This window comes from Euprymna scolopes, chromosome 23 (assembly GCF_053919585.1).
Source record: "Euprymna scolopes isolate OS-2025 chromosome 23, ASM5391958v1, whole genome shotgun sequence".
NCBI lineage: Eukaryota > Metazoa > Mollusca > Cephalopoda > Sepiida > Sepiolidae > Euprymna > Euprymna scolopes.
Window position 1 is genome coordinate 73,362,659 of NC_136504.1, and position 21,562 is coordinate 73,384,220.

The 21,562-nt window shown below is 29.3% G+C and overlaps 1 protein-coding gene across 3 annotated transcripts in view; it reads right to left on the reverse strand.

Moving 5' to 3' along the window:
- Nucleotides 1–1,184: 1,184 nt before the first annotated feature.
- The window catches only part of LOC145246005 (uncharacterized), a 200,439-nt gene continuing 180,061 nt past the window's right edge, over nt 1,185–21,562 (reverse strand). For 2 of the 3 annotated variants that reach the window (XM_080107808.1, XM_080107807.1), the window contains 2 exons: nt 16,993–17,100; nt 1,185–3,426 (listed from right to left, as the gene is read on the reverse strand). In XM_080107808.1, coding sequence (XP_079963934.1) covers nt 3,262–3,426; nt 16,993–17,100 — 273 coding nt within the window. In that variant the 3' untranslated portion in view covers nt 1,185–3,261. The remainder of the gene's footprint in view (nt 3,427–16,992; nt 17,101–21,562) is intronic. The other variant, XM_080107809.1, reaches the window with a different exon arrangement.

The following is a 21,562-nucleotide window of genomic DNA, read 5'->3' on the forward strand; positions in this document are numbered from 1 at the left end:
TAAGACAAAAGCAGAAACACAGTTTTCTATTTTTAAGAGAATACTTTAGTCAGCTCAGCGCATGGCGTGCTTAGCGACCGTTTTTCCGTAAGCGAATTTGATTTCTATAAAAGCTAACATTTTAAAGAAAATTCTGCACAATTAATAATTATCAAATATTTACATATTATACATGAAAATAATTCTGAAACTATTATCTATATGAAAATGGATGATATATGCTGATTTATCTTATCAATTTTAAAATATCCTTTGTCAACTTTGCTCAGTCGTAACTTTGCTTCCTGTGTCGTAAAAATAAAAATCAAACACCAGTAGATATGGACTTCTATGCTTTTATAACCTGTAAAATTTCAGCCATATCCAATCAAATTTCACTCTGCACATATGTATCCAAACGTAACGTATAAAATGTAAACATTGAAAAAAGTTTTTTTTGTTATCGTCATTTTTTTACCATTTTTTTCATTTTTAACTTGGAGCATAAAAACATTGAACGCATAAAAAAAATAAATTAACATCATTGGAATGCTTATTTTATTCTCTTTCCATCAATGTAATTCTTTTAAAAATTGACCAACAAATAAAAAAGATATGATTTGTTGAAGCACATTAGGTATGTAATATTGCCGATGTCCATGAAAATACAGCATACGCTTGTGTTGCTAATAAATGCTCATCCAACAATAATTTAATTATAATAGGAAAAAGAAAAATGAATGAATTAAATCAAATGAAATGAAAATTTAATCAATGAATTCATAAAAAAATAAATAAATTTAATAGATTTAAAAAAATTAATTTTTAAGAGTCTCTAAAATATCTCTTAAGTCACAGTCTGTCATTTTAGTTTCCCAGAATTAAAATCTCAAATTGTAACCTATTTAGGCTGACCGAAAATATGGGTTAGAACCAAACCTGTAACACAGCTTTACAGGTGGACACTTGATTATTAGAAAATTGTAAACTTTAAAAAATGGCACTGATGAGATCATGAAGCAAACTTTGTTATGTTAATATAGACTTAATTATTGGTTGAACATTTTACATATCAGCACCTTCCAGCGCATTTTCATTGATGTGAAATTTGGATAATTATAAACTTAGGAAAATGTGGGGTCGCCAATGCTTAAAAAATAAAAGAAATATAAACATTAATACAGAATAATTTAATAAATAAATAATAAATTTGATATTTTCTTTATTCAGGTTTTGACAAAATGAAAAAAATATTTACAAAATTACAACTGAAAACAAAACACACCATTAAAATTTACAATTTTTCATGTGGAAAAGTGAATTTTTTTAAGTTTGAATAATTTAAATCGGAGAGGAAAACATTCTTTAAGCTTTTCAAATCATTTCTGTACAAAACAAACCTTTTAACTAGGATATATATTCAACTAGAGAACATTGATATTTATATAAAAAAATAATAAATTCTCTTTCATAGTGATTAGTAAAGCTAATCAAAACGTTTATAAAATTACTTATTTATGTGTGTGTGTATGCACACACATGACAGAGTAAAAATGAAATAAAAATTTCAGACAAAATAGAACATTAGTTTATGGAATAATGGATTAGCAAGCTAGCAGAAATAAGAAAAAGCACATTAAAGTTAAACTAAGTGTTTTGATTGATTCATACAACCATATTCATTTGGCAAAATGAGCAAAAATAGATCCATCTACCCACTTCCTCTACCCACGAGTTTATTTTACATGCTTCACTGTTTAATGAAGCATATTTTATCAAATAAATATAGTTGACTCATTCGACTGGGTTTTAATGTGTATTCTTTATTTCTACTAGTATATTCATTCTTTCATAAAGTAATTTTTCACACACACACACATAAAATTATACAGAAAGTGATACATTTTAGCTTTGGTCCAAAATTTGTTTGTTAGACGTTAAATAATAAAAATCTAACAAAACCTCCAGCTGAAAATTCTAAACGTAAACTTTCAATACTGGATGAAAATTCATCAATCTCCACCCATATGCAGATGACTTTCAAAACATTCCTAACAGAAAAACATTGATTAACGTTCTGCGATATGTTCCATAAAAGCTGAAGGAGATGATATATATATATATATATATATATATATATATATATATATATATATATATATATATATATATATATATATAGCTTTATGCTAACATCTTAGAAAAATGTATTTGAAAAGCACTTGAAGTACTAAAAATAAACCAGTTACATTTGTATGATTAGGATTTAGAAATATGGCTGTTCTCCATTTTCTTTTTTCTTAATTCTCAAGGTCAAGGAATTCATTTATAACAGAAATTAAAATTGTTAAAAGCTTCTACCAAAAAATACAGTATTGATAATCTATTCAAACATAATTGATAAAATAGAAATAAGATTTGAAATCGTATTTTATACACAATTCATTTATTCTCGTTAAGGATTACAAAGTTTATTTTGTTCATTTCAATATAATTATTTATAGAATATGATAATTGTTTTATTATGAAGATACAATTATTCTTGTAGGTAAAATTATAATTCATAATCGTTAACAAAAAGGACACAATTTTATGAATAATCAAACTATTTTTGTCTAAAACTATTTGATTATAATTAATTTTTTTTTTTACTATTCTAGAGATCTATTTATTTTAAAATAAATAAACATTCATAGTTGAAAGATAAAAATATTTAGTGTGGATTTTAAATATTTGGATAACATTTTGATTGTTTAAAATATCTTAGGAGGAGGAGGAGGGTGAGGAGAAGAAAAAGAGTTTTCTTTGAGTAGCCATTACAAAAATTGTTAAAAAGAAAGTTAAATCAATCTTTAACATCTGAATTTAATGAAGTAAATTGGAGGTGGTGTTTTCCTTCCACACCCACTGTCTGTATGCTATTTATTTGGAAATAATAACACGTCAATTTATCCCATAAATAAATGGAGGAATGAGGCAGACATGTTTTCACTATTAATTTCAAATGACACTCAGAAATAAAGAATGAAAAAAATCAACACAAGATAAAATATGGCTGATTCAAGTTAGAATTTACTTAATAATAAACTGATCATGAATAATTGAACATTCAGATTGAATTATTACTAATCAGTTCTTCATTTCAAATCTGAATTTGATCAGTCAAATCTATTCGGTCAATAACATTTAAATAAAGGGTTGATAGGTTGACAAAACGAATGCAACCATACAAAATGTTTTCAGATTTGTTTCCCTTAAAAACAAAACAAAATTAAAAATGTCTTAGAAACAGATGTCAACATGTTCGAGCAGATCACTTTGTTTCTCAAAGATTTTCATACAGCTGGGACAAGCCAATTTCTTGGTAGGAGAACCAGGACTTCGAGGTGCCACCGTTTCACCAAAACCATCCGTTACTAGCCCATGTTTGGAGAGTCTTGAAAAAAGCTACAAAATAAATAAGTAAATAAAAAAATTATTCTTAATTACTCAAACAATGATTTTTTCTTAAATTTTATGCAGAAAGAATTTCAACAAATGACAAAATTTAATGATAAAGTGAAAAATACAGATATAGAAATAGCACTAAACTATCTAAATATATAAAAATTTAAAATTAATTCCAATTCGATAGATATAAAAATTTTCAACATAAAAAGCAGAACCTGTAAAATATCAAATAAAAAACTTATTAAACAACAACAACAAAAAAAAGCAGAAAAAGGTTTTCAGTAATTCACAAATTACATATCTTGGAATGTGAAGTACACGAATCTCAATGTGCCAGTCAGGTTCCATCCATTCATGTATTTGTTTTGTTTTTCGAAACAAGAAAATATATAAAGCAAAAGTAAATAAATAAAAATTGTAAAAGAAAAAATCTAAAATAATATAATAATATGATATTACAAACGTTTAAATAAAAACGTATAAATAAATAATATTACAAACGTATAAATAAAAAAAAACATAAATCTCATGTTGCTTGATACCAAATGACAGACTGCTGCTGATTGGTGAAAACAGTTTAATTGCATTCAGTAATTAATATTGAATAAATACAAGGATAAAATATTATATCATAAAACGAAATGTCATGGAGATAGAATAATAATAATACAATAAATAGGAACAAAAAAAATCAGACAAGCGATTTGTCAGATTTTCTTCAGATCAACAAAAAAGTGAAAATTTGAAATATATTGAAAAAAATGGCAAAACACAGGAAAGCTGTAAACAGAATGTTTTGGGTATGTGGGTAAAAAAAAAAGAATTAATTGGAAACAGAGGAGAGAAAATGAAAAAGAAAAAAAATGGAAGCATGGCTACAATAAAAATAAGTAATACTTAACCAGAGTCAGAATCGATAATGCAATGTCAGAGTATAATGCATTACTTGAGTGCAACTTTTTTCCAGGTGTTTGGTTTAGGAGTAAGAGTCAATCCTATCGTTTATAGAATATTGTGAGAATTGTGGATGAGAATGCTTTCGATGCACTTACAGCATACAAGAAAGAAGTTAGTCTTGAAGAGGGTTAGGGTTTGTAAGGTTGAAAATGTTCCTGTGAAATTATGGTGTTTGAGAATCTGGTATGCAAATAAATGTTTGAGAATCTGGTATGCAAATAAGTCAGATATTTCTGACCATCTTGCTGATATAAAACATTTAACATAAGGCATGTTTTATTTCATAGATGCTGGCCTGAGAAGAAGTGTCCTTTCAGATGTGGGGTTTGATGGTAAATGTTTAATTGTTTTAAAAATTAATGTCACTATTTTTAGGTCAGGTTGAAATTGTTGTAAGGAGGTAAAAATGGAGTCATTTTTATTGTTTTAAAGCATATCAACCATCTATGGATAAATAACTTAATCAAACTATTGGATAAGATCCTATAAGTAGGATAATTTTTTTTTAAATTAAGTATTCTTTTAATCTAAGTTAAATTTTATTGAAGTCATATTTCTCAAATGAAGTTTCTTAGTTTAGTTATTTTTTAAATTTTGGAACCAATTGAACCAAAGTAAAGTTATTTAATGGCAAATCCATATATTTAAATTTTCTTTTTAGTTTTTTTTTATTTAGTTTAGTTATTTTTTTAAATTTTGGAACCAGTTGAACCAAAGTAAAGTTATTTAATGGCAAATCCACTTATTTAAATTTTCTTTTTAGTTTTTTTTATCATATTCAAATATTTTTTCATAGATGAACCTGACAAGTTCTATCATTTTGAGCCAGAGTTTACTTGGGAGCAGTGGTAAGGGGCACTTCAACATGCCCCAAAGCTAAACAATTTGAGCTTCACCAACGGATGCAGTTTAGTGTGTTTGGTGTTTTTGTTGAAAAGGCATAAGTTGTTTCTGTTTATAATGTTTTCAAGCAGATAGCTAATGTTCTATGTAGAGTTGCTTTGATGGCGATTATTTGGAGACTGGTGCTTTCAGTTCAACCTAGCTTTGTTCCTGAACGGGTTTTTTCCAATGTCATACATATTTCAAATTTGTTAATGTTGAATTTGTTATTTGCTTTCATAAATATTTCTTTAAGACAAACAATGATTCCATGACAGTTCTGGTGTATTATTTTATGGACCATGATTATTATGTGATTAGTGAAATATTTGTTTTTAAGACTTTTTGGACTTTCTTCTTCTTTACCTATGTCCATCTCAGAAGAGATTGTAGCTTTATCTTTGGTTGGGATCCAAATTCTTGCTTGAGAGCAATTGAGGTTTCAGTTTGTGTGTGTAATGTTTTTATTATCTTGTTTATTTAATTTGTTTTCTTATTTATGGTTTTCTTAATAATGTTTTCAGTTTCGATCGTTTCAAGAGTTTGGAATCTGTTTTGTATAGTTATCAGTGGAGTTTCTTGTTTTTCAGACGGTTCTTTGATGTTTTTATTTGGTTACCTATTTCTAAGCATCTGCTACTTATGTTGCTATTTTTTTCTTTGGTTTTATTGTTTTTAGTTTACCATTCACATTAGAACACAGATCTTTTGGGTTTTCTTGAAATTTTAGCCATTCCTTATGAGTTTTTCAATAAGATTTCTGTATTAGTTGTTTTTTTAATTTTTATGGTTCAACAGGTTTGTTTTTTTATTCTTGCATATGTGCTGTTTTTTCAAATGATTCAACATTTTTCTTGCTTTCAGGTATATTTTTTATGTCTTACTTTTGTGATTTCCTTTTGGTATATTTTGTATGTTTTGGAGTAGGCTCGGTGGTTTTTCATTACAGTTTGGATATTTCATGTCTTTTTGGCCTTTTTCTTCTGTATGTTTGGCTACTTTTTTCTCCACATATTTTAATCTCTCTACATACTTCCGTATGATGCACATATTTACTCGTATGAAATTTTAAGTGTTTATATGTACTGCTCTAATTTTTTATTATATAATCTATTTCTTTAGGAATCGTACGAATGTCAAAAGTTAAAATTGGTGCTTGTTGGTGTGATTTGACAATTTCTTTTAATGCTTATATGTTTTTTACTATTTAATTTTTCATGCAAAAAGTCTTTGCATCTGTTTGTACGTTTTTAACAAGTTTTCAGCATCTTTGTTGTTTACTTCAGTAAGAAAGTTTCTATTGTTTTTAGGTTTCCCTTGCTTGTTAATATTTTTCACTTTCACAATGGTGATAATTCATTTTCTTTTCATTTTCTAGTAATCTGATAACTAAGAATCTTGTGTACTTCTTTAGTCTTCTTAGTCTTTTTTCTTTTGTTGGACTAGAAATGCAACATCTTTTTAAGATTTTATGGGAAAATGATGCGTTTTCTTTTTTTCATCACTCATGCTTCCCATTCACTGCAAAGCCCTTTCTGGAAAGAGTCAGAAGGGTAACCCAATTGTTCTGGCACTACAGGGATGACAGGGTTACTAGACTACCTGTGACCCGTTAGGTCAATATGTTATATTAGTTATGGAATTAATGTATGAGCGTGACACTTGTGATGTAAAGAAAATAGTTTTTTGCGACATAACAGAAACATTTCTATGAAAGTATATTAAAATGAAAAAAGAATATAGATAGATTTTTATAATTCGTTCTGTTTATTTAAAAAAAAACTTTAAAAAAACTTACAGCCATTGAATTACAAGTGGTTTGCCATACTTATAGGTAAATGTGCACTGAACAGATATCATAATACTTAAAGTTAAATTCAAATTTTGATATATCTTAATTTAAACGAAAAAAACAAAAAAAAACAAACAATTGGGACGCTGAAGACGTACACAGTAAAACAATATGTTTTATTGTCGCATTGATTATTTATTTGTAACGCAAATTAAAAAAAAAACTTTTTCGAGGTTATTTATTTATATTGGTAGTGTAGAATAAAATCTATGAATGTTTTTTAAGAAAGGTGTATTAAAAAAATGGAGAATAAATTTTTAAAAAAATGTAGGTAAAATGCTATTATGGTTGTCAACGGGTTAAAGTACATTTACTTGTAAGAAAATTGCCCTAAAATAACTTAAACGTAATATGGAAATCAACGATGCAAAAAAAAATGCAAAAAACAATTGGGATGCTGAAAACATACACAGTAAAACAATACGTTTTATTGTCGCATTGATTATTTGTTTATGTACGCATGTGCAGCCGGAAGTCGTAAACCGGATGTTGGGTTACAACACCCATTGCAAGGTCATTTGAGTTTTATAATTATATAGATTTTTTAAATTTTCTTATCAGTAATGGTGATGGGGCATCCTACAGGATACCCAAACATTCACCCACTATCTCTAAGATTCTGACCACTCCTTTGAATGCAATTGTTCGAATTTCTCTTAAATTCCACAAGATATATTTGCCAGTTTTTGAAATTTTTTGCGAGTCTAGTTGCTCCTATGATTACCGGAATGACAGAGACAATCTTAAGATTCCAGTTTCTTTTCATGTCATACATAAGATCTTAGTATTTAGATCTGGCTTCTCCAACCACTTGTTTTACAATATAGCCATTTAAAAAATTTTTTTTTATTACATTTTCACCCCAAACAAGGCACATTGCCACTGTTGTTTGGGGCTACTATCAGCGACATAGGCATCAGGGGTACTGTGTAGGGAGTTGGGCAGCAAGATGTTGGTTCACGCTGCACTTTTGCATGTCAGTACAGTTGGGGAAGCAGGGACTCGGAAGGGAATTCCAAAATCTAGCAGTTCTGGGGAAGAAACTACTGGAATAAAAGGCTCTCTTACATCTAGGGATCTCTACTGTGAAGGGGTGGAATTTTGCTGCTTGTCGGGTTTGGCAGAGGTATTTACATCGTGGGGGCAGAAGTCTTTCTTACATCTAGGGATCTCTACTATGAAGGGGTGGGATTTAGCTGCTTGTCAGGTTTTTCGGGGGTATTTACGTCGAGGGGGCACAAGTGCTAGCAGTTCGTCAGAGATGTTAAAGTAGAACAGGCAGAGAGATGCAACATTTCGTCGATGGGACAGAGGCTGAAGTTTAGATGACAGTTCAGGACCTATCAGATTGGCGACTTTCTTTTGAACCTTGTCTAGGAGCGAGAGACTAGTGACAGATGCACCAGCCCAAATATGATAACAATACTCCATACATGGGTGAATGGTGGCCTTATAGAGGTACAGGATACTTTGGGGCATTAGTAGTTTTCTAGCATGGTAGAGAGAACCCACCTTCTTCGCAGCAGTCCTGGCGATACTCTCAATGTAATTGTTCCAACTCATGTTTCCTGAGAGTGTTAGGCCGAGGAGTTTAAAAGATGTACTTTCAGATAAAGAGTCATTGGCCATTGCTAGTAGTGGTAGAAAAGGTTTCTTGTAATTATTGAAGGAAATGAGTTTAGTCTTGGCAGCACTGAATGTGACCATCCATTTATGTCCCCATTCCACTATAGATTGGAGGTCATCCTCTAGTGTTTCTGCCATTTCTTTAGATATGTGTTCATTTGTTTTCCTGTTGTGTCTGTTATAGAGCGTGGTGTCATCAGCATATATACCCATCTCACAGACAATTTTGTCAGGGAGGTCATTTATGAATATTAGGAATAACAGAGGTCCTAAGATAGACCCCTGAGGCACTCCTGCATTTATATCATATTGTTTAAATGTGCGACTGTCGAGGACAACCTGGACTTTTCTCTTATCTAAGAAGGATTTAATTATGTCATGTATTCTTCCAGTGATACCATATGATCTGATTTTCCTGAGAAGACCTTCATGCCATACTCTGTCAAAAGCCTAAGATATATCTAGAGCTACCGCTTTACCCTCCCCGCTTTGTCCAGTGACTGGTATATATGTTCTGACATTACAGTTAGGATGTTTGCTGTGGAACGGGCTTGCCTAAATCCATATTGTTGGTCAGTCAGAAGTTTAGCATCTGTAAGGTGATGGACTAGAACTTGGTTAATTATGGTCTCAAATATTTTGGCAAAAAGTGGAAGGAGGCTAATGGGCGATAATTTACTGGGTCAGTTCTTTCGCCAGAATTTTTGAAAACTGGTACTACAGAAGCAGTTTTCTAGCAGGCAGGAAAGCAAGATTCATTAAGGCATTTGTTGTAAAGTTTGGAGAGAACTGGAGCTACTTCGGCGGAGCACTTCCAAGTTATGGATTATTCAGCCACCAGATCCTTAAGCATCATTAGTTATCGCCTACAACAAACTGGTGACCCAATTTTTGTCCCCCTAGAGGGGGGGGGTTATTTTAGCTTTTGGAGAATAAGAGAAAAGGAAAAATGAAATAACAAAAAACTTCAATGTTTTGTGGATTTTTTGTTAAGAGTAGAGATAGAATTAGTAAGAACTATATAAGATTTATTTTTATCAATCTTGTGCTGGTGGCATGTTTGTGAGGGACAAATGCTTGTAGCATTGTTTTTTAGGAAAATTTTTTACTTAGTGCTGTGGATGAAAAAGTATATTTTAAAGCTGTCTATGTGTTCTTGATGTAGATTTATTCATTGCAGAAATAAGCAGGTTGCAAATTCTGAGAACTCTGAAGAGCAAACCTATGATCATTCCAGATTTCATTCTGTTGTGGTGGTGGGAGTTGAAATATATGAGGTAATTTTTAATTATTGATTTTCTATAGACCGAGAAAGTTGAACTGCTTGGGATGTTGTATAGAAAATTGATATGATAGACTCTAGTTTGGAGGAGAAAAAAATGGCATGTTCAATTTTATTGAGTTTGTTCAATTTTATTGAGTTTGTTGACAATGTCAGAGAGGCTAATGTGATATGAGTGTCATTAATATATCTAAAGTAGCAGAAGTGTGTATAATAGATTTGAATAGGTTATTTTTGAAAAATTCCACGAAAAGATAGGTAAGGATACTGTTAAGTGGGGAACTCATAGTAAACCAAATTGCTTTTGGCATAATTTGTTGTAGGAAGTAAAGTGGCATTGTTGAGTGATTAAATAACATAATTTAATAATTTGGGTTTTTTTTTTTAACAAGGTAGTCACCACTTATCAAGGCCCAGAAGCCACTCGGGGATAAGGGTTATTGTGTGTATAGTACATTAGTGTTGGAGATTTGATAAAGTGTCTTACTTAAGGAGGCGGGTCATCAGGAATTTGTTCACATTGGACTTGAAGATATCCAGGTTGTAGTCAGGTGGGAAACAGGCAACCAGAACAGAGTTCTACAGGCGTGCACTTCTAAGAAAGACGCTTTCTTCATGGAATCTATGTTTTGATTTTGGCACAGATAAGGAGTGGGGAAAAATTTTGACAGTGGTTTCAGCTAGCCGGGTGTTTATCGTGAAAGATTGGCGAAGGGAGACCAGAGATTGGGGTTCAGACAAGCACCTGCCATGGTAGGGAGAGGTTAGGGAGATGTCTAGTGTTGGACGATGAGATCTATGTGAGAAATCTGAGGCATCTGGCTATAGGTATGCAGATTTGTATAGATTGATTTTATATCTAAACTGAGTGTGGTGAAATTTTTCCAATTGATGTTTAGGAGTAATTTCAGCAGATCTCCAGAGTTTTGTATACAGGATAGACTGATGGAACCTGAAGAAGGTTCGTGTAATTTTCTGGCTAATTTATGCAGTGTACGATAAACATCATGAAGATGTCTGCTTTGTTAGTTTTTGGTAAACAATAGCTTTGGAGTTTTGGGATAGTGTTCCAGGAGTTCATTCATATATATATAATTTTATTGTTGGGACGATTACTCGGAATTGGGAAAATTGGAACTTGATAGTATTGGAATAATTCGTGCCTATTTTCTGATACCAAAAACGATTCTTTCAATTGTTATTTTTATTTGATTTTGTTGAAAGCAAAATCTTCCATTGTCAGTAATAATGATAAAATAATAAATATTTATTGATTTTAAAATTACCAGTAAAACTAAAATCTATAGATCATCTCCAACAAATGTATTTTTACGTTTGAGAAAATATATGTACATTTAACATTTGTGTTTTTACAGTAATCGGGGAATAAAACACCACCTCTACAATTGAAGTCTTAGAAATTAATAAAGAATCAGAATCAATAATTGTATCGGAATCTGGAATTTAGTATGGAATTGGTAATTGTATCGGAATAAGGAAAAATATTGGAATCGTCCCATCACTATATGTAGAAAAACGATTTTGAATAACTTCAACAAATTATTGAGAGATAATATAGATGCTATGCAAAAATTACATGAAACAATTGCAGTTGAAATAAAAGCATGCACATAAACAACTCATCAAAAGAAATGATATAAAAAAGTTTTTTCATATATCGTAAAGCTTGAGCACTACTTTACTTTCTCCCAGGTATTACTAATAAAACGAATATACAAAATTTTTTTTAACCAAGTAGCACAATACCTTTTAGACTAACCACATTGAAGAACACATGTTTAAGGTTACACTGTCTATTTGCAAAAATCATAATTCAGAAGAATAACATTGTACTAAATAAACAATAAATACAATTCGTGAATGTTCTTTTTTTCTTATTTCCTGCATTCAATACCAGATTTCTAAATGCAAAATCAATTCTATATTTTCTAAATATCAGCTACTACTTTGGACACTGACCCCCCCCCTTCAATCTTTCAGACAATGACAAAGCAATGAAACTGTTTTTTTTTTAATCTGCCTTCGGTTTTAACGTTTATTGCCTAACTCCTCAATGATCTGAAAAATTTATTTAGCATACTTGGTTGTACTTAGCAATCAAAATTGAATCTAAAATATTTCTTCATTTCTTTTTCTCCCTTATTATCCCTCTCTGTCCTGCTCTAACCAAGTCTGTCGATCTATTCCACAAATCCTAAAACTATCATAAAAAGTCCCTAAAAAGAATACATGATTAAACCCAGAACGCCAACTTCCAATGTAGACCCCCACTACCATGTCTACTTCTCCAACATCAGGGGTCTACGTTCCAACCTTCCAGAGGTTGAAATCCAATTACAGGAGACTAAACCAGACCTATTATTCCTAAGCGAAACTGGCATTGGACTGACTATTATCCTAGATGATTTGGTAATTAAACGATACGCTAATGTAACATCCAAATCTGACTGCCAAGATCGACATGAGCATGGAATATGTGCGTACATTAGAGATAACTTTCCATTTCACTCAAACAAGACACATAATGAGCGGAGATTGTAATAAAGAACACGAAAGAATTGTATGCTCAGTCTGTCAAGTCCTAGGTAGCTGAGCAACAGCTTGGTTTCCACTAGTTTTGGCAAATAACAAACAGGTCCTGAATAGAAATGCGTGTTCTACCTCAACCATCATCAATAGACCTGAGGTAATCTCATGTGCATCAGACAAAGAACTTTACAGTTAATTCTACCCTATGCGATCAGGACCACCAACCCCTTGTATTTCCTCCTGTGTCTGAAAACACGCTATGCAACATACAAATATCTGTGTTTGATGTTGCTAAGCTAATCAAAAACCTTGATTCCAGTAAAGCAAGTGGCAAAGCTGTTTAAGCATTGTCTAAAGGAGAATTGTTTCCTAACACCCTGAAAACCCTCATCAGTATGTTACGTATTTAAAAATTCAGGTGATCAGTCATCTCCCTCTCAATACAGACCAATCAGTCTCTTGTGTGTAATGAATAAGTTGTTGGAATCTGTGTTAAATAGAGAAGCAGTCAACCACCTCAGCAAAAATAACCTCCTCAGTGATATGTAATATGGTTTCTGTTCTTGCTAGATCTACAGCAGATGAGGCTTCCTTTCTAGGGCAATTGCTCTTGACATATCAAAGGCCTTTGATAGGGTATAGCATAAAGGTCTACTTCACAAAATCTCCAGGTACAGTATAGCTGAAAATGTCTCATTTCTCTCTGATAGGTTCATAAGAGTAGTGGTTGATGGACAGAAATCAGAAGCTCACAAAATTAATGCTGGAGTCCCTCAGGGATCCATCCTGGACCCAACTCTATTCCTATCTACATCAATGATCTCCCAAATAACATCATAGACATACGATGACAACATTACCACCTATGGTAACACTTCAAAGGCTGTAAATGACCAATTTCTCTCTGATTCTCTCTCCTCTAATCTTGATTATGTGGTGCAATGGGGAAAGAAGTGGCTGGTTAATTTTAATGCATATGAAACTACGCTTCTATCTTTACATTATCAATGCTCTGATCCCCGTCTGGCATCAATTGAAACTAATGGCTCTTGTTTTAGGGAGGCTCCATGTTTTGACAAGCTTCTGGGTCTAACCTTTACTCCTGATCTGTGACACGTACATCAAATCTGTTGCCAAGGCTGATGGAAAAAAGTTGGAATCGTTCTACCACTCCAGTAGATATCTCACTGCTGATGCAATTCTCTACCTGTATAAGAGCCAAGAACGTCCAAGAATGGAGTACTGTTGCCACCATCTGGAGCTGCTATAAAGACCTTATTCTACCTTGACAGAGTTCAAAATAAACTTTGTAGTCTTGTGGGGGATGCCCTTTTCTCTTTCCTGCAACCTTTTTCCCACAGAAGAGATGTTGTAAGCCTGTTATTACTTTAATGTTATTATCATAACAAGTGTTCGTCTGAGCTCCAATCTATGGTTTCTTCTTGCCAAACTTTCACAAAAAGCACTCGTCTAGCTGAAACCACTATCAATAATTCCCCCCCACTCTTTATCTGTGCCTAAACCTAAACATAGATTTCATGAACAAGGCTTTTTTCTTAAAACTGCATGTTTGTAGAACTCTGTTCAGTTTGCCTGCTTTCCAACTGACTAAAATATGGTCGTCTTCAAATCCAACGTAAACAAATTCTTGATGAGCCATCCCCTTAAGTAATCCAATTTACCAAATTTCCACGACTAACGATTACTACGACATTTTCCCATTGACCACTGTACACCCATTAACCCTTATCCTCAAGTGGTGACTTCTTTGTTAAAAAAAAAAATGTCTTAAAAATGAAATGTTACTCATGTATACAAGTTTTATTTGATTTCTAATTTGTTTTTTTTTGTGTCATTTGTTATTGCATACACTGATACCATCTTGAACCACATATTGCTATTTGATTTCTATGATTTTAAAGTAAAACTTTTTCATGTTTATGGATTGGTTGGTTGGTTGTTTTTGTTTTACGGCATATCAACCCTTTTTAGGTTATTTAATGCCGAATCCAAAGATTTTGAAGAAAAATATTTTAATAGAATATATTTGTTGTTTTCAAGTCGGTTTCTATTTAACCCATTGTTGGGACCCTAACAGGTACTACCACTCTGAGTCAGAGTGGACCTGGGAGCAATGGCAATTAAAGGGTGGCTCCACACTCTCCAAAGCCTGCAAGCTGGGGCCTCACTAGTGGATATAGTTTAAGGTCATATCCAGAACCCATGTTTATGGAAGTAGATTCTATCATACTATTGTAAAATAGTAAAGAAAAAACTTTTTATTTAAAATTTTTTTTGGATTCTTTAAGAGGCGTTGAGTGAGCATCGTCTGAAGATAGCGGTTTCAATCATATCCAAGCAAGCTAGCGGATCAGTTGTCCAAGATGTGCTGACAACAACTATGGAAGGCAGTAATTACTGGGGGTAAGATACAAGACTGAGCATTCCAATCTCGTCGCAGGTAATCACCCCAAGAAGACCAGAGAAAGAGTTGGTCGAAATGTAGTGAAACAATATTAAGATGAGGATAACAGTCCACAAAAAGAATAAATGCAAATAAAAAACTTAATTCCTTGTAAAATTGTATTTGAGAAAAAGTTGGTATAGAGCTTTGTTTTGAACAGAATCCCTAGACAGAAACATCAAAAATATAGTTTTATCATCAAAACTATATCAGGAATATTTCTTGAAGATTAAAAGGAAATGTAAATAAAAAATGTAAATAAAAAATGTTTAAAATAATTTAAATAAAAAATGTAAATAAAAAATGTTTAAAATAATTTAAATAAAAAATGTAAATAAAAAATGTAAATAAAAAATGTAAAGAAAAATGTAAATAAAAAATGTTTAAAATAATTTAAATAAAAAATGTAAATAAAAAATGTAAATAAAAAATGTAAATAAAAAATGTTTAAAATAATTTAAATAAAAAATGTAAATAAAAAATGTAAAGAAAAATGTAAATAAAATATGTTTAAAATAATTTAAATAAAAAATGTAAATAAAAAATGTTTAAAATAATTTAAATAAAAAATTTAAATAAAAAATTTAAATAAAAAATGTAAATAAAAAATGTAAATAAAAAATGTAAATAAAAAATGTAAATAAAAAATGTTTAAAATAATTTAAATAAAAAATGTAAATAAAAAATGTAAATAAAAAATGTAAATAAAAAATGTAAATAAAAAATGTAAATAAAAAATGTTTAAAATAATTTAAATAAAAAATGTAAATAAAAAATGTAAATAAAAAATGTAAATAAAAAATGTAAATAAAAAATGTAAATAAAAAATGTTTAAAATAATTTAAATAAAAAATCTAAATAAAAAATGTAAATAAAAAATGTAAATAAAAAATGTAAATAAAAAATGTAAATAAAAAATGTTTAAAATAATTTAAATAAAAAATGTAAATAAAAAATGTTTAAAATAATTTAAATAAAAAATGTAAATAAAAAATGTAAATAAAAAATGTAAAGAAAAATGTAAATAAAAAATGTTTAAAATAATTTAAATAAAAAATGTAAATAAAAAATGTAAATAAAAAATGTTTAAAATAATTTAAATAAAAAATGTAAATAAAAAATGTAAATAAAAAATGTAAAGAAAAATGTAAATAAAAAATGTTTAAAATAATTTAAATAAAAAATGTAAATAAAAAATGTAAATAAAAAATGTAAATAAAAAATGTAAATAAAAAATGTAAATAAAAAATGTAAATAAAAAATGTTTAAAATAATTTAAATAAAAAATGTAAATAAAAAATGTAAATAAAAAATGTAAATAAAAAATGTAAATAAAAAATGTAAATAAAAAATGTTTAAAATAATTTAAATAAAAAATGTAAATAAAAAATGTAAATAAAAAATGTAAATAAAAAATGTAAATAAAAAATGTAAATAAAAAATGTAAATAAAAAATGTTTAAAATAATTTAAATAAAAAATGTAAATAAAAAATGTAAATAAAAAATGTAAATAAAAAATGTAAATAAAAAATGTAAATAAAAAATGTAAATAAAAAATGTTTAAAATAATTTAAATAAAAAATGTAAATAAAAAATGTAAATAAAAAATGTAAATAAAAAATGTAAATAAAAAATGTAAATAAAAAATGTAAATAAAAAATGTAAATAAAAAATGTAAATAAAAAATGTAAATAAAAAATGTTTAAAATAATTTAAATAAAAAATGTAAATAAAAAATGTAAATAAAAAATGTAAATAAAAAATGTAAATAAAAAATGTAAATAAAAAATGTTTAAAATAATTTAAATAAAAAATGTAAATAAAAAATGTAAATAAAAAATGTAAATAAAAAATGTAAATAAAAAATGTAAATAAAAAATGTTTAAAATAATTTAAATAAAAAATCTAAATAAAAAATGTAAATAAAAAATCTAAATAAACAACCTTACCTTTTGTTGGTTTGAATAATCATATTTGCCGAGTGAGCGAGAATAACCGAGTTCAGAAGATGTGGAATTCTTCTCATGTTGATTTTCTTTCATCTTAAAAATAAAATGCTATTCAAATTAGATATTTGTGTTTTTTGTTTTGGCAATTTATTCTTTAGCACTCAAGGCCTTATATCATAAAACTTTTTTCAAGAATAACTTTCGGGACTAATTTAAAACTACAATTTAACATGATTAACATTAAAACAAAAAATGTTACAGAATTTTTTAGATGAGGATAATTTGAATTGTTCGCACTATTGTTCTCATCTTGCATATCATTCTCACATCGTTTCATTGTGCAACAGATAAGAGTGCTAAGTATTGTGACATCATGTGTTATTCCACTTGATCCCCTACCCACCAATTTTGCGTGTTGTGGATTTCTTCCCCATCTTCTATTCAATATTGTCAGTTACTCACACGCTGGTGGCTGCTGAAGGGAGTACATGGTCTCATACATATAAAAATAAAACACAGGGAAACAAAAGAAAACACAGACACTTTTGTCACACATTGACTGTCCTTAAGCGTCTAACTGAATTCCAAACTGTTATAAAAATTCAGTGACCAAACACGAGCTTCTACAAACCGCTTGCCCATACCGTCATAAAGCTAAATATATGTCTATTAATTGTTTGTTCTTTCTGTTACCATCTTAACAAACAATCCCATATCAAATTTCTTTTGTCTATCCAGATAAGCCTATCTAACTTAACAGCTCCTGTTTCTTTTGTTTGTGATCACACTTTGGCCCTTCTTTGTCTGCATTAAAGGGTTCCTAATTTCTGTGCTTTGATGCGTTTTCTGGTGGTTTCAGAATAATCTGTCTTAGCTGTCTCTATCACTCTCTTACAATTATTTCTAGCTTCTATAAACTTCTGTTTATTGGAGCTGAACTTGTCAGTTGAATCTGCAGAACGCATGCTGCCTTTGACAAATGGCAGCTGCACAAGCAGAAGTAAACCATTGGGGAGAGTGGGGCTTGCTATAGAATTTCCGTGCGGGAACATGTGCTTCAATAGCAGTTTTGAACCATTCAGTGGTCTCATTTGCACACTGTTCCGCCGGAAGAGTAAAGATATTTTGCCATGGGGCATCTCTGATGAGCTCCCTGATGGCTTCCCAATCAGCCTTTTTGTAATACCTCGTTGTTTTGAGTAGTGGGTCTTCAGTTTTAGGGCGAGAATTTAGGCTGATTTCTACCATTATCACAGAGTGATCAGCATTCCCGAGTGAGCTGTGGGCATTTGTTGTACAGTCATTGGGAACTGTTGTCAGAAAGAGATCTAGAAGTGAGGCATGTTGATCTTGCTGGTCTGGGAAACGTGTCGGAAATGTAACCAACTGAGAAAGGGAATGGGATATAAATGCCAGTGCGATGCTGGTTATGTTGGGCGAACATCCTTGCACCTTTTGACTCGTATAAACCAGCATGTTCCATCGAAGATCAGACAAGGGAGGATGGGGTTCGGTGGTCTCCCTCCTTCTGCAGGCTTGGACTCTGCTATTGGCCAGCATTTGGTTGACAACCCGTGCTGTGCCGATAGATATAAAATAGATTGGTTCGAGGTGCTACATAGAGCGGACTCCAAAAACCATTTAAAGATTTTGAAGGCCGTCTCTATCGCGGTGCGTCAACCTTCTTTGTGCCGGCAAAAGGAAACATCAAACGCATTGTTTCTCTGGGGAACTTTGAATTTTTTCTCCCGCTTTTTTTTTTTTTTTTTTTTCTCCCTCGTTGTGCAAACATTTTTAATCGTTTTTTAAACGTAAATAAATTTAATTAATGTCCCCGTACGTTGGCATATTAAATAAGTTCCCCAATAGAACTCTTTATTTTCGTTACAATATTATTTAGATTGCTATCGATTTACTCCTGAAGAGATGATAGCCGAAAGAGCTCTCGAGAAACTTCCGCCTACTATTTTATTTAAAACCATATACAAATTCTGTACCTCTAAACATTTATTTATATATATAAATATTAATATATATATAAATATAAATATATATATATATATAAATATATATATAAGTATATATATATATATATATATATAAATATCTACATATATATATAAATATATATATGTATATATATAGATATATATATATAAATATATATATATCTATATATATAAATATCTACATATATATATAAATATATATATGTATATATATATATATATTTATAAATATATATATAATCATATATATATATGATCATATATAAATATAAATATATAAATATATATATATAAATATATGCATAAATATATATATAAATATATATATATAAATATATATATATACATATATATATATAAATATATATATACATAAATATATATATATACATATATATATAAATATATATACTTGTTTATTGTTATATAAACATGTTCACATCCCGCTGCTACAAATAGCCACTTGTTTCAATCAAACAACAGATATCATCAGGCAGCGACTTGACTATTCAAAAGTTCAATGAATAATGGATTTTTATTTTAGGTAGGAACTCTTTAGAAGTTGGAGTTAAAAAACTTAAAACACAGGACTTTAATTAAATAAAAAAGTAAAAAGGGAGAGGCAATTTAAATAAAGTTAAAAGATTACAATGGGGAGAGAGTGATTGAGAAGAGAAAAAAGGAATAGAGACAGAAATAGAGAAAGAAAATATATAGAAAACAAAATAGAGAGAAAAAGGAGAAAATATATATATATATATATATATATATATATATATATATATATATATATATATATATATATATATGATATGGACAAGAAAAGAAAAAAGAAATAAATGGTTATAATAAAGAGAATAAGAACTAGAAGGAAAAGGAAAGAATAATGAGATCAAGTTAAATAGAGAAAGAGACAGTAAAAAGAAAAAGAAAAAGAAAAAATCTGCGTGTCAACCAATTTATGAACAATTATACAATTCAGTAATGAAACATATTATTACAAATACAAACAGAAGATACAATCCAAGCGTCAGAAATGAATGTGTCAAAAAAGGCAGTGAATGTATTCGGCTAGCATATTTATCCTCTTACATACGTCCACGAGTAAAATCAACGCAATTCAAACATACGTCTACCATTAATTAGGCCCTTTATGCTAAATGATATAAGTTTAAAGTTTTCGCGTTTTTATTAGATAAATATATGAATAAAAAAAGAAAATAATGATAAAACAATATTAAAATTATTATTAATAACAATAAACATAATAGTAATGATAATAATAATAATAATAATAATAATAATAATAATAATAATAAAAAAAAAACAGAATAAAATTAATATTTATTATCTTTTTAATATAACATATTTAGCCATAAGAGGGGATTAAATAAATTAAATAGGTCCAATAATTATAAATAGAAAACTACTAATATTTATGTATATAAAAAGAATACAATACATATATATATATACACACACACATATATATATATACCCAAATATACACACACATACACACACACATATATATATATACATATATATATATATATATACATATACATGCACATAAGTAAAGGTGTAACTATACTATTAAGTTGGAAGTTTAAGCTATTTAAGTATAGATATAAAGTCATATTAAATCACAAAATAATACATTCAATACCAGATTACTAATAACACAGATACAAGTACACTTACCTATAAATATATTCAGGCAAAAGAAGTAATTAAATCAACGAAATACTCAAAAATAGCGACGCACAGGTAGATAGTACCCAAATTAAAAATAATAAGATACATATGTATATACTCACAGAGAACCAACCGACATACTAATAAGCATATATATACATATATATATATATATACATATATATATACATATATATATATAATCTTATGTATACACATACATACAAAAAATACACAAATATATGCACACAATCATATACTAATAAACAACAACGCACACACACATATATATACTCACACATAAATATGTATAATTTACATAAATTATATATATAGAAATACATAAGAATACAAATAATTTGGCAAGGGTACAGATAGATGCATACACACATAGAAACATACAAATGGATTGAATAAACATGGGAGGGTATACCAAATAATATAGAAATATATAGATCTAAGTACACACGGTCATAAAATAAATACATAGACACATACATATACACATAGACACACAGGTATATAAGATAGGAGAAGTAAAGAATGAAATCAGGAGAGGAGAAAGTATATTAATAGAATATTAATAAATTATAGAAATCAGTGACAATTTTTAATTTATTTAAATTTTATATCTAAACTAAATTACTTAAAAGATGGGTTTTATAATGTTTGCAATTAATTGAATTTTCGTGCTTCTTATTTAATAATTTATCTCTTTCTCTAAAAGTAAGTATAAATAATTTCTCATAAAGACATAGGTAGCAAGGCGAGTTTAAAGATGAACAGGTTTTCGCTTTCTTTAAAATTTTCCAATTTACTATTGGGGAGTAACCTTGCTCTACTAGTTCATTGTAATATTTAGA